General features: G+C 36.8%; 1 protein-coding gene across 3 annotated transcripts in view; it reads right to left on the bottom strand.

Annotated features, from left to right (window-relative positions):
• Window positions 1-14,418, bottom strand: part of PATJ (PATJ, crumbs cell polarity complex component) — a 386,097-nt gene that overhangs the window by 211,267 nt on the left and 160,412 nt on the right. For all 3 annotated transcript variants that reach the window (XM_018044918.1, XM_018044920.1, XM_018044927.1), the window contains exon 27: window positions 10,474-10,573. In XM_018044918.1, coding sequence (XP_017900407.1) covers window positions 10,474-10,573 — 100 coding nt within the window. The remainder of the gene's footprint in view (window positions 1-10,473; window positions 10,574-14,418) is intronic.

Genomic DNA, 14,418 nt, shown 5'->3' with positions numbered 1-14,418 from the left:
AGCAAGTGTCTTTTAATTTCATGGCTGCAATCACCACCTGCAGTGATTTTGGAGCCCCCAAAAATAAAGTCAGTACTATTTCCATTGTTTCCCCATCTATTTGCCATGAAGTGATAGGACCAGATGCCATGATCTTCATTTTTTGAATGTTGAGTTTTCAAACCAGCTTTTTCACTCTCCTCTTTCACTTTCATCAAGAGACTCTTTAGTTCTTCTTTGCTTTCTGCCATAAGGGTGGTGTCATCTGCATATCTGAGGTTCTTGATATTTCTCCTGGTAATCTTAATTCCAGCTTGTGCTTTAATCCAGCCTGGCATTTTACATGATGTACTCTGCATATAAGTTAAATAAGCAGGGGGACAATATACAGCCTTGACATACTCCTTTCCAAATTTGGAACCAGTCTGTTATTCCATGTCCGGTTCTAACTGTTGCTTCTTGACCTGCATACAGATTTCTCAGGAGGCAGGTAACATGGTCTGTTATTTCCATCTCTTGAAGAATTTTCCACAGTTTGTTGTGATCCACACAATCAAAGGTTTGGGCATAGTCAATACAGCAGAAGTAGATGTTTTTCTGGAACTCTCTTGCTTTTTCCATGATCCAACAGATGTTGGCAATTTGATCTCTGGTTCCTCTGCCTTTTCTAAATCCGGCTTGAACATCTGGAAGTTCATGGTTCACATACTGTTGAAGCCTGGCCTGGAAAATTTTGAGCATTACTTTGCTAGCATGTGAGATGAGTGCAATTGTGCGGTAGTTTGAACATTCTTTGGCATTGCCCTTCTTTGGGATTAGAATGAAAACTGACCTTTTCCAGTCTTGTGGCCACTGCTGCATTTCCAAATTTGCAGGCATATTGAGTGCAGCACTTTCACAGCATCATCTTTTAGAATCTGAAATAGCTCAACTGGAATTCAATCACCTATGCTAGCTTTGTTCATAGTGATGCTTCCTAAGGCCCACTTGACTTCACATTCCAGGATATCTGGCTCTAGGTGAGTGATCACACCATCGTGATTATCTTGGTCCTGAAGATCTTTTTCGTACAGTTCTTCTGTGTATTCTTGCCATCTCTTTGTAATATTTTCTGCTTCTGTTAGGTGCATAGCATTTCTGTCCTTTATTGTGCCATCTTTGCATGAAGCGTTCCCTTGGTATCTGATTTTCTTGAAGAGATCTCTAGTCTTTCCCATTCTATTGTTTTCCTCTATTTCTTTGCACTGATCAGTTAGGAAGGCTTTCTTATCTCTCCTTGCTATTGTCTGGAACTCTGCATTCAGATGGGTATATCTTTCCTTTTCTCCTTTACCTGTAGCTGAATATATATGTATTCAAAAATACATGTATACGTTTTATGTTTTTAATTTTTCTGTAAGCCAACTTATCATTCTCTTTTACTGTGCTGATATAATAAATCAAAAGATGTTAACCTGTACCAAGAGTGTATCTTTTTAAAATCTTAGACTTTTATAATATTTTTAGGATTTCAGTTTTCAGACGTACATGATTCTTTTGGAATTCACTTATAATTTTGGTGAGAAGTGAATATCTGCATATTTTCTCCCCAAATGATTATCTAACCCATTGTTTATAGACCAATTTATCCTATTTCTAGTATTTCAAAAATAATTTTATATTCCAAATTCTGAATAGACTCTAGGTCTATTATAGATCATTCTAAAGCAAATACTAAATTGCTTTAATAAGTAGTTTTAAACAATATTTCTAATCAACAGTGCTACTGGTATCCTATGCAGGGTAATTCTTTACTGTACAAGATTATCCCATACATACAACAGAGTGCCTTTGGCACCCAACTTACAAATAACAGTAGAATACCCTATCCATTAGATCAGGGGAACTTGGCAATGTATAAAGACATTTTTGGTTGTCACAACTGGAGTGGGAGGGAGACACTACTGGCGTCTAGTGAGTAGAGACCAAGGATGCTGTTAACCATCCTATAATGAAAGGTCAGTCCTCCACAATAAAGAATTAAAGTCCAAATGTCAGTAGTCCACGGTTGAGAAAAACTATTCAGACAGCCAAAAACTCTCTCACTCATTTCTAAAGTTCCAGGTTGAGTTTGAAAGCAATCAGTTAAGAATATATTCAGATACTAGGGAAGTGCATGGCCCCATTCTCTCAAGTTTTCTTTTCCAAAATCACTTAACATTTCATTTCTAAGTCAATGTTCAATAAAATTTTCATATTTTAAAAAGCCTATATACACTTAGTGTGTGTGTGTGCATGTTCAGTCATGTTCAACTCTTTGTGACCTCCATGGACTGTAGCTTGCCAGGTACCTCTGGCCATGGAATTCTCCAGGCAAGAATACTGGAGTGGGTAGCCACTCCCTTCTCCAAGGGATATTCCTTACCCAGGGATCAGACTGCATTTCCTGTGGCTCCTTCACTGGCAGGAGGATTCTTTACCACTACCAATGCCCCATACACATTTAATTAGATTCGAATTACTTTACGTGGGTTTCAAGACTTTCACTAACGCCATATGATGCCTATTTAGAAGTGTGTGTGAGTGTGTGCATGTGTGTGCATACAGAGGACTATTTCTGTGAATCTGTACACATTTTTCTTGAGAGTGAGTGGGTTTATAGTTTTTATCACACTGCCAAACAGTAACTTAAAAAGTTATGGAACATTGAATGATCTACATTTATAAATATTTTATTAATGGATTTCTAAAAAATTTTCTGTTATTTCTATTAGGAAAGTTCTCATATTTTCTAAGTAGATAATACTGATTAGAAGATTTTTTTCATATTTACAGTTAATATATAGCTCAACGTACTATTTTCAAAATATTATTTTAGTTGTTGAGTTTTTAAGATTGACAACTGTTTTATTATTTGTGAATAACTGTTAAAACAGTTAACAGTTATTTTAGTATGAAACTAAAAGCTACTGTATTGGACATTTTCAGTAGGTGCATTGTATGATAATGTGGATTATGTCTCAATAAAGTTGTTTTATAAAAAGCCATCCCCTCTAAACTTATACATAATCTGATTCTGAGTGATCTGATAATAAATCACATTTCAGAGGGTCTTAGCTAGTATCCAATCCTTAAAAACAACTGACATAAAATAAGAATTAAAGTAAAACACAAAATGCAAGGTATTGGTAATCTAATTTTTATTTGTGTGATGTGGTTCACAGGCTAACCTTATTGCGCTTCATATTCCAAATATATTCCTTATACTGAATATTACATTATGACATGTAATGGGGGGAGGAAATCTGAGCAAAATGCTATAATGATGTATCAGAGTCATAGTTAAACCAAATCCTTACTGAGGGGGAAAAAATGTGGAAAAACAAAACACCTCAGAAGAGTATGCTATTCTGGAATTAAGGGATAAAGAAGGGGCTTTAAAAAGTCTTTAGCAGGAGGTTCTATTCAAATCTTTGTTATATCACTTAAAAGCAAGGTGTCAGACAAGTCAATTACATTCTGAATTCCTAAGACTTCATATGCATCAAGAGACAGGTCAATTGTAAGATTCTCATTGCTTCACTCTCTTATGTTACAAAAAGTCATTCCAAACCTTCTGCTCCCTGCAGTTCAAAACTGTAATTGGAAGACTGAATGCCACCAGGTTAGAATGACCCAAGTGATATAAAAGCATTTACATTCTGGGATTGAAAGTGAACAAAGCAGGACTCTGTGGAGACTGCGGCTCCTCTCCCTGAGGATCGGGACTTTAAGATAGAATAATGGGTGGCACATTGAGAAAGAGACGTCAAGCTGTTCTGGACAGAACGCTCTGAAACCACATGGATGGTACAGTTCAGGAGAAAAGGTACCTCCAAAGCACCAGGAGCACACCTGGGTTTTCAGTGCACCCCATGGGACTATGCAAGTCACCTACCTTCTTTCATTTATTTGCAAAAAAAAAAAAAAATACAGGAATAAGTATTAGAATAAGGAGTCAGGCAAGATATTCCAAAGAATGTAACATGCAGCTGAAATCAGCAGAAGAGATCACCTTTCAAAGGCTCTTCTGAGAATGCACTTAAAGAGCTGAAGAGAATTTATGGCACATAGTAGGTACTTAATGAACTGTGGCTACTACCACATAGCTACTAAAATTGTGGCAATAAAAACATGAAACTACAAATACGAGGAGATTGAGAAAGAAGATTTATCTATATTTATTGATTCATTTTCAGAAAGAAGGGCTTTCCTGGTGGCTCAGCTGGTAACAAATCTGCCTGCAATTAGGGAGACCTGGGTTTGATCCCTGGGTTGGAAAGATCTCCTGAAGATGGAACACCTACCTACTCCAGTATTCTGGCCTGGAGAATTTCACGGACTGTATAGTCCAGGGGGTCGCAAAGAGTTGGACACAGCTGAGCAACTTTCACTTTTCACTTTTCAGAAAGAAAGACAATAAAGTTATGACATCTTTCCAGCAGCCAACTGAAAATCTGGGTCAGGATATCAGAGCAAGGTTAAGGCTGGAAATAGACTGGAAAGTCATCACATGTCAGTGAACTGAGTTATCATTTCATCCCCTTGATGCTATTAAACCTCTGACAAGGCAATCTAAATAACTTTAAATTTAGGTATTAAACATTATACCATGCACCACTGATACCTCCCTTTGACCAGTCATGCCGGTTTGATAATGGTAGTTTTGTCAACAGGTAAGCATTTATGTGGATATTGCCTCTTGATTAAAAACAGAATTTTATTTATTGTTGTTCTTGGCTGTGTTGGGGTCTTTGTCTCTGTGTGGGCTTTTCCCTCGTTGTGAAGAACGGGGGCCACTCTCTAGTTGTGGTGTGCAGCCTTCTCATTGTGGGGGCTTCTCTTGATATGGAGCACAGGCTCTCGGGCCTGTGGGTTCTAGTAGCTGCAGCACGTGGGCCCCAGGGTTGCGGTGCACAGGCTTAACTGCTCCAGGGCATGTGTGATCTTCCTGGATTGGAAATTGAACTTGGATTTCCTGCATTGGCATGGGGATTCTTAATCACTGAACCACAAGGGAAGCCCTATTTCTTAATTTTGAATGTTTCAAACTCTTAATTAAAATTCAAAAAGTTCTTATTGCTAAGATGATTATACGACATCTTATGGCAATTAGGCACCAGAATGTCATATGTTCAACTCTGCATTAAATGAGTGATCTATAATATAAATGCCTGTTATGTAACACACTCTCTATATTAGTATACTTGGGAGCTGTGAGGTTCAGGTCCAGACTACTGCAAAAAAGTGAGTCATAGTTTGAGTCATTTTGGTTTCACAGTGCATATAAAAGCTTTGCTGTTGTTCAGTCACGAAGTCATATCGGACTCTGCGACCTCGTGGACTGTAACACGCCAGACTCCTCTATCTTCCACTATCTCCAGGAGTTTGTTCAAATTCATGTCCATTGAGTCAGTAATACTATCTAACTGTTTCATCCTCTGCCACCCCCCTCTCCTTTTGCCTTCAATCTTTCCCAGCACCAGGGTCTTTTCCAATGAGCCAGCTCTTCACATCAGGTGGCCAAAGTATTGGAGCTTAAGCTTCAACATCAATCCCTTCAATGAATATTCAGGATTAATTTTCTTTGCAACTGACTGGTTTGATCTCCATGCTGTCCAAGGGACTCTCAAGAGTCTTCTCCAGCACACAATTTGAAAGCACCAATTCTATGATACTCAGCCTTCTTTATGGTCCAATTCTCACATCCGTACAAGACTACAGGAAAACCATAGCTTTGACTACACAGACCTTTGTCGGCAAACTGATGTCTCTGCTTTTTAATATGCTGTCTAGGTTGGTTATAACTTTCCTTCCAAGGAGCAAGCGTCTTTTAATTTCATGACTGCAGTCATGCTCTGCAGTGATTTTGGAGCCCAAGAAAAGAAAGTCTGTCACTATTTCCATTGTTTCCCTGTCCAGCTGCCATGAAGTGATGGGACTGGATGCCATGGTCTGCCACTACTTCTACATTTTCCCCTTGTATTTGCCACGAAGTGATAAAAGCTATGTTTATACTATAATCTACTAAGTATGCAATAACATTATGTCTAAAAAACAATGCACATACCATAATTTAAAAACACTCAATTGCTTAAAAAATGCTAAACATCATCTGATAATGCAGGTTTCCACAAACCTACAAAATTATCCAGCAAAACACAATAAAAGGAGGTATGCCTGTATTGGTTGAAACACTGAATTCTCACAACAACCTGAACAATAATTACCTTGTTTATTTTGCTAAGTATCCCCAGCAATACTATGTTGCTAAATTCAAGGGTTATTACTCTGTCTCCAACCTCCTCAGCCTCTCAGAATCCTTCCACAGTTGACCACCAAGGTTCAGTGACATAACCCTTCTTGAAACACATTCTCTTAAACTAATTTTATACTCTGTGAGTATTCTTACGCTTGGATGCTCTTATGCTGGGCAAGGGCTGGACTCCCTTCTTGCTGCTGTCTATATGCGTTACACTACCTCACCAGTTTCCATGAGTTTAATACCATCCAGATCAGTGGTTTTCAGAATGTGGGCCCTGAATCAGAAGTATTAACATTACCTAGAAATGTACATTATTGGGTGCTCCCAGGTGTGAAGAATTAGAAACTGGGGTAGGGAATTAGTGTTTGAACAGCTTCCAGCAGGTGCTTCTAATGCAAGCCAACGTTTGAGAACCACAGCTCCAGATGTGTGCTTTTCATTCTCCAGGTTGTGACTTATTAGTCGATCAAGAAATAAACTGAGATGCAAACGCATTTTAAAAACTGAAATAGAGCCATATAGGGAGAATTCCCTGGTGGTCCAGTGGTTAGAATTCAGCCCTTCATTGCTGTGAGCCAGTTTCAAACCCTGGTCAGGGAACTAAAGTTCTGCAAACCATGCGGCAGGGGAAAAAAAAAAAAAAAGTAGTAAGAAAGAAGTTCTTCATATGTTATAAAGATAAGCAATATTTCATGACACCCTTATTTTAATTATATATGCATATTAGCATGTGTGCATGTGTGTACGTGCCCATCTGTATTTGGTTGTTAAATGTGTTACTGAGAAGCACAGTTTTGGGGGAAAAAAAAAAAAAAACAACTGATCAATATGATGACTAAAAAGCCAGCTCTTTGGTCCTTTTTCGCCATTTAGGTCTTACCTTGCTCGGACTTCCCATTTCACTTAATTTTGCTTCCTCCAAGGGATTTATTCTCAAACTACCTTGTTTATTTGGTGTTTATAGTACTTATAATATCTAAACTATTTTATTATTTATAAGCTTTTTGCCTCTCTAGTATATAAGCCAGTAAGAGTAGAAATCTTGTTCCCTCCTATGTTGCCGACCCCTAAGACAGTGTCTGCCCACCTAAAATACCCACTCAGTAAGTATCTCTTGACTGAATAAACTTTACAAATGAGTAACTTACTAAAGCTGACTTAAGTTAGATTAAACTACACTTTAGAATCATGCGTACCTCATGACAGTGATCTCTCTAATACAATCATCACTTCCTAGTAGGCCTAAGGCATGGATTCCAGTTGTCCACTTCCTTGTTGTGAACCACAGAAAAGTTATATAATCATATTTTCACCATTGTAAAAAGAAATGCTTAGTGTGGGAACAATAAGAATCTGATAAAACAATGAACTAATTTACTTTTAATTTTTGAACAGATGAGCAGAGCAGTCATTTAATAAGAGTTAGATGCTGAAGCTGAAACTCCAGTACTTTGGCCATCTCATGCTGAGTTGACTCATTGGAAAAGACTCTGATGCTGGGAGGGATTGTGGGCAGGAGGAGAAGGGGCCAACAGAGGATGAGATGTCTGGATGACATCATCGACTCAATGGATGTGAGTCTGAGTGAACTCCGGGAGTTGGTGATGGACAGGGAGGCCTGGCGATTCATGGGGTCGCAAATAGTCGGACACAACTGAGTGACTGAACTGAACTGAATTGAAGGAACAAATAAAAGCTCACAGGATCCATATCAAGAAGAAATTCAGGAAAGCTAGAGGCTTTAAGTTCACATACATTTTAACTGTGAACTATGTCACAACTCCATACAGTTCAAACCCTTCTGCAGAAATTAAAAGTAAATTCAATGGGAAGGAAATGTACACTGAGAAGGAAAAAACTGGGGAGCAAAATGAATGGAAAGTCATATTCACAGCTGGAGAAACTTGTGAAATTCAAATTTGCTGGAGAATCTGCGAAATGTCATAGTTAAAAGATGACTTTGTTATTAGAAGTCTATATCTGCATTCAGTGTCTGGAGTAGGAAATGGTAACCTACTCCAATATTCTTGCCTGGAAAACTGCACCCACAGAAGAGCCTGGCAGGCTACAGTCCATGGGGTCAGAGCTGGACATGACTGAGCAACTGAACACACATGCACACACAGTGGATACCATCTGACGCCATTAGACAGAGCCGTTCCAAGACCACGTGTACATGTGTGTTCACAGCACACACTCACAGTGTTAGTGGGGTTCAGGAGGCGCAGTGATTGACACTGAATGTGTGCTCAGTCACCAACATTCCCAATCCAGGGATCAAACCTGCATCTCCTGTCTCCTGCAATGGGCAGGCAGATTCTTTACCCCTGGGCCACCCCCAATCATGCTGCTCCTATTTCTGGGATATTACCATTTTAACTAATGGGAAGAATAGATGATAGACTGTACCAGCTCTGGAGTCAGAGTGCCTGGGTTTAAATTCCATTTCCACTATTTATTAGCTGTGTAATTTTTGACATAGTTCTTAATTTCTCTGAGCCTATTTCTTTATTTGTATAGAGACCTCACAAAATTATTATGTTGACTGAGTTAATGATACATATGAAGACCTGGCACATGGTAAAGTGGAGTATTTACTAAGTATCACAGTCCTTATACTAAGTTCTTTAAATGTTTTCCCCTCTAATGCTCACAGCAATACTATGAGACAGGTTATTATAAGATATCCCCTCTCCTCCATATACATGAGAAAGTGAAAAGCCATGAAAAGGTTAAGAAACTTGTTCATGAATTCACAACTAAGTGAATAGGGTTAGAATGTAATCTTAGTCATATGCTTAAACCAGGTTTCCTAACAACCAAGCAAATATGGGCCTTCTAGTAACCCAGAAATTATGAATAATCAACAAGCTACCTCCACTCTGCAGCTTCTGTAATAACTAATATCAAAGCAAAGGGTTACATTACACAAGTGCACACATACATCAATTGTATCCAGTATGTGCTGCGCCTTCAAAGAGGTTGAGAACCAAGGCACTTCACTACTTTTGTTAAATTTTGTTTCCATGCCTTTGTATCCTCCATTCCAGGTGGATTACCCCACTGAGAAAAAAAGCAGCAAAGTTTCATTTATCTCAGAGCAGACTCACTTAGCACTGTTAGTGAAAAACAGTTGGTTTTCAACAAAGATTGTCAAATAAATGAAAATGCACGAGAAAGTGTTCTATAAAATCACAAAGTACAAAGCAAGTTTTTATAGTCAACCTAATTGTTTATTTATATTTATTTTTATATTTTATTTTATATTTAGAAAATTATAAAGTTATAGTCAACTTTATAATACTTTTTGAAGATTCACAATATAAAAGGCTAACAGCCTTATCACCATATTTTAATCCTCATCACAACCCCTATAAAATAGGTACCATTATTTTCATAGAAGAAGGAATACTTAAGGTCACACACTATGAAATACTGGAGACCAAATTTTCACTCTTTCAATGTCTGTATCAAATTCCTTTTCTATATAAGGAAAAATATTATTTTAAAGTATATAAATTCCAAAAACCATTACAGCCAACCATGTAAATGCATAATCCTGTAGGTTTTAGTATAGTCACAAATTGTGCAACCTCATCACAATCTAATTTTAGAGCATTTTCATCACTCTGAAACAAATTCTGTATACAACAGCAATGAGATCTAACTACATATAGTTTACATGCATAAAAGGAATGTAAATGCTTTTAAATAAAGCCTCCTTTAAATATGTGTAAATGTATACTTGATGCAACTAATGTAAAAGGACATCATGAAACGACATTTAAAGGCGAAAATTATGACTTGGTGGGCCTTCTATAATTTTGCATTGTCAATATCACCATTCATTTGGGCACAGCAAGTAATCAAGGACTAACATCTACATTCAACTCTGATTACTATTGGTCAAACTCCAGTTTCAAGGACTTCTTACCATTTTTATATTCACAACCAAATAGTAAGACTAGGATGGACTGTAGATAAAAGTTTACCACCCAGTTGCCTTTGATATTCACTCTGTTATATTGTCAAAGGCAAAAGCTTAGGAAAATAAAGTCACAAAAGTTAGGAGATCTGAATTTTCTTTTTCAGCAAGATATGTTCATACACATTTTCTAAGAACCCACACCACTGTATTTGATAATTTACAACAATCATTAAAGTATAATTTAATGTTATGCATCTATCCCAAACAATGAAAAGGAACTCACTGTTGGTAAATGCACATTCTTCTTCAGATTCATCACTGTCATCAGATGGAGCTCTATAAGGAGGAGGCAGTTTCATTGGCGGTGGAGCAGTTCCTCGCCTCTGAAGATGCAAAATTTGAGAGAAGAGTTAATTGCCTTTGTTCAACCTCTTCCTCAATGACAAACAGGATTAAAAGATAATCTGTAAATATTTTGACTGTATCCAACTTTCATCATATCACTAGGATTATAATTTTTTTATTCTCTATGGTATTATGTAAAGTGACTATGTGATATAAATACACCAATACAGAAAACAGGAATTCAAAAGCACAACTTTTAAAACTGTTGACCCTCCCAGAAGCATGCATTCCTTTCTCCAGTGACAAAATCAATTATATGTATCTTCTTTACACTGTTGAGAGTTAGTTTTCTTTGTTTCTGACCAAATAACTCAAATGAAAGACATTTGAAAAATGTCTTAGATATAAAAATGACCCAATGTGTTAATCTTATGATAATTTCAACTTTTTATTCAATTATAAAAGGTACAGATTTCATTCTTTATAAACACTTGAAATACCAAGACTTTCTAACTGAAGAAGTATTCATCTATAATTTGTAAATAGTTAACACATATTTCAATGTTTTAAAAAGAGAGAGAGAAAAAGCTTTACGATGAATACCTTTTGTATTTCTGTATACGCATTCTTTACATTTACAAACCAAATGATACAGTATATCAATATTTGGTTTAAAGAGACTTAATTAAAGTAGACTTTATGATCATATTACCTTTATACAATGCAGACCTTTTCTTAAATGCTGGGAAAAATAAAACATGCCAAACTACGGAGAGATGCAAGCTGCTGGAAAGAATAGGAGCCGATATACCCAAGCTCCCTACAGATGCCAAAATAACTGAATTAAGATTTGTTTTGCTACAGGATTTCAATAAAGCACAATCAATTATGCTTTATAGGACAAAGCCACTAATGGCAGGATACACTTCAGTAAATGGACAATGACTGGTCCATTACAGAAAGCAGACATGTAATAAATTCCTCCAAAATGAAAAACACTGTTTGGCATCCATAAGGAAAAACACACACTCAAATTTATTCAGGATAACATCTAATCAAAGGTCATTCTAAGTGAAAGACAAAGCTTAGGACAAGGAGAGCTAGCTTTTAAAATAGTAGTAAAAGATATGAATTCTCTTTAATAGCACTTTAAAATATATTTAAGGGGCAATTGTTTATATGACCTATTTATTTCACTTCTACCAACATGCTCACAAAGAATGTAGGATAAGCATATTCTGGGCTCCCTACGGTATGAATGTGGGTTGCCAGATGTCCAGGCATCTTTCTACCACATATGGGAGAAGAGTGTAGGCAGGTCCAGGCTCTCACTGTGGCAACAAAGGCTGGAGCAAGTATGCATAGGGAGGGCCAGGTGAACAGAACTTCTGTGAGAGTAGAGAAAACAGACCATAGGACATGCTCAGCTCTGAGAACAGCGTCCTTAACTGTTTGCTGAATGAGCAAATAACTGGTTGTCATTCATGTTGTTCCAGTTCTCTGACATATTAACATTGAGAAAAATGACAGTAACACAAACCATTCTTGTTCAAGAGCATTGCATATTCAGGACTTCCCTGATGGTCCAAGATTAAGACTCCACCTTGCAATGCAGGGAACATGGGTTCAATCCGTGGTCCAAGAACTAAGATCCTCCATGCCGTGGGAAAACTAAGCCTGCACACCATAACTGCCAAAACCCTTCCCCCAGAGCTCATGCTCCACAACAGGAGAGGCCACCACAATGAGAAGCCCATGCACTGCCACTAGAGAGCAACCCCCTTTTGCCGCAACCAGGAAAAGCCCATGGGCAGCAACCAAGAGCACATGAATTGCAACAAAGACCCAGTGTGGCCAAATACATAAATAAATAAATTTTGTAAAAAGAGCATTTAGATTTCTTGTAGAAATGTAAGTTATTTTAACAAATTATAGCTGCATTACCTTATAAGACATTAACAAGTTTAGTGTCTAAATTTGAATCTTAAACATTTTTTTCAGTAAATATAAATACTCTCTCCAATTCTCTCTGAACCAGGATAACCACCTTTTAGGTTCCCATGTTGGTAATTTTAATAAACATCTGGCACTGTTACATTCTGCATAATTTCAAAGGTCAAGTTTCTTTTCTTTAATTTTATTAGTCAGTCTTGAAAGCCCCACTGATATGTTCAAGTATACTCATCTTCCAGAGACAATGAACTGTGATGGCTGAGACATACAATCCCATAAATTGTTTAAGCCCATACACATGATTTCCTGGTTCCGATGGTAAATTCCCAATGGCAACAGAACTTTGTCTTTTTAACTGTTTTTCCATTTTTTAATTTTCAATTCTATTTTGCGGTTGTTGTTGTTTCTAATATTAAGCTAGCTTTGGTTCTGATTTGTACTTCAGCTGTAAATTATTCACCATTAGAAGTAATGAGTGGAGTCTGGTTTTATGATCTGGCAAGTTAGTGATATTAATTGGAATGATGAGGATCTATTACATACTGGTTCTTTGGGCATCTACTCTCTCTTGATTGAGAGAAAACAGCAAACATGTTTTTAGATTGTTTGCCCGGATGTCCTTTTGTACAAGAACATGTCTCAGTTCCAATGTAAAGAACAGCTTTTTGCCAGACAGACCAGTGTTTTTGCATTTTTGTGTCTACATCTGACACATGGCTAAAGTTACAGGACAAAAGCTGAAATCCTCTGTGTATCTGAAAAGGAGAGACTCTTACCTCATTGTGAGCCCAAAATATTCTCCTACCTTTGGGGGTATTAAAAACTCAGTCTTTTAAAGTCTCTCTTTCTGATTGGTTAGAGACTAAGAAGCATTATTTAAATCTAATATTCCCCGAGTTTTTTAAGAAATAGTGAAACTAAACGTATATTACTTTAGATGTGCCAGTCTTTTAAGAAATCCCTTTTCACAGAAACAACTAACTCAGAAGCATTTTTATATGTGAATCTAGATTCACAAAGTCAAAATGATTTGGTAATTTTAATTAGAAATGCTTATACCTTCTCCCTGATCTCCTTGATCTCACTGGTGTGTTACTATAAAACAAAAATATATAAGATAATAAAAACATTTATACTAATGTTGCATGATAGCCACATGTCCACATGCTGTACATGTGTGTATCACAATTGAATACACATTAGTCTGAGAATTATCAGCCAGTTCTAAACATTAGCACAATGTAGAGTATCCCTGATAGAATGCTGTTTTATTTGTTGCTATTAAGAATAATTAGAGAGCATGCATCCTATAATACTCTAAGTGTCATCAAGAGGGTCACAAGAGATCATTCTGATCTTTGCAAATACCTTCATGAGGTTCCTCTTAGTTCCAGAGTCTGACAAATCCAGATTTTTCCCTTGGAATAGGTGCATGCCTTAATAGCAACCTTATTGGAGTAATATTTCACATATAATAAAATATACTTATTTGGGATAGATATATTTTTATAAGGTTAATATAACCATACTTTTAGGGATTACTATGTTACTATGTTTAGTGGGAAACAGCATTTTCATTTGGGTAATACACAAAAAGAAAACGAAGATAACTAACTACAGAGGACTACTCTATTAATGACATCTCCCAGTGGTGAAGACTGCCCACAATTTTCTTAAAAGAAAGAAAACATATGAAATAATACTGAAGAAAATTTAGAAAGAAAATACCAAAGAGTTATGAATCTACAGCTGATAACAGCATTTTTATGAAGTCTGATGTTCCACATTCTATGTAAGAGGTCAGAAAATACTGAACTGAAATAAAACAAAATAAGAAAAAACTAGAGATTTACTCAAGACCTGCTTGACTTTTTTTTTTTTTAGTTTTTCAGTCACTTTCTTCCTCTATCTTTTTTAATGTGAATAATTT

This window comes from Capra hircus, chromosome 3 (assembly GCF_001704415.2).
Source record: "Capra hircus breed San Clemente chromosome 3, ASM170441v1, whole genome shotgun sequence".
NCBI lineage: Eukaryota > Metazoa > Chordata > Mammalia > Artiodactyla > Bovidae > Capra > Capra hircus.
Note: the sequence above shows the minus strand (reverse complement) of the source record. Positions and strands in the feature narration are given on the sequence as shown.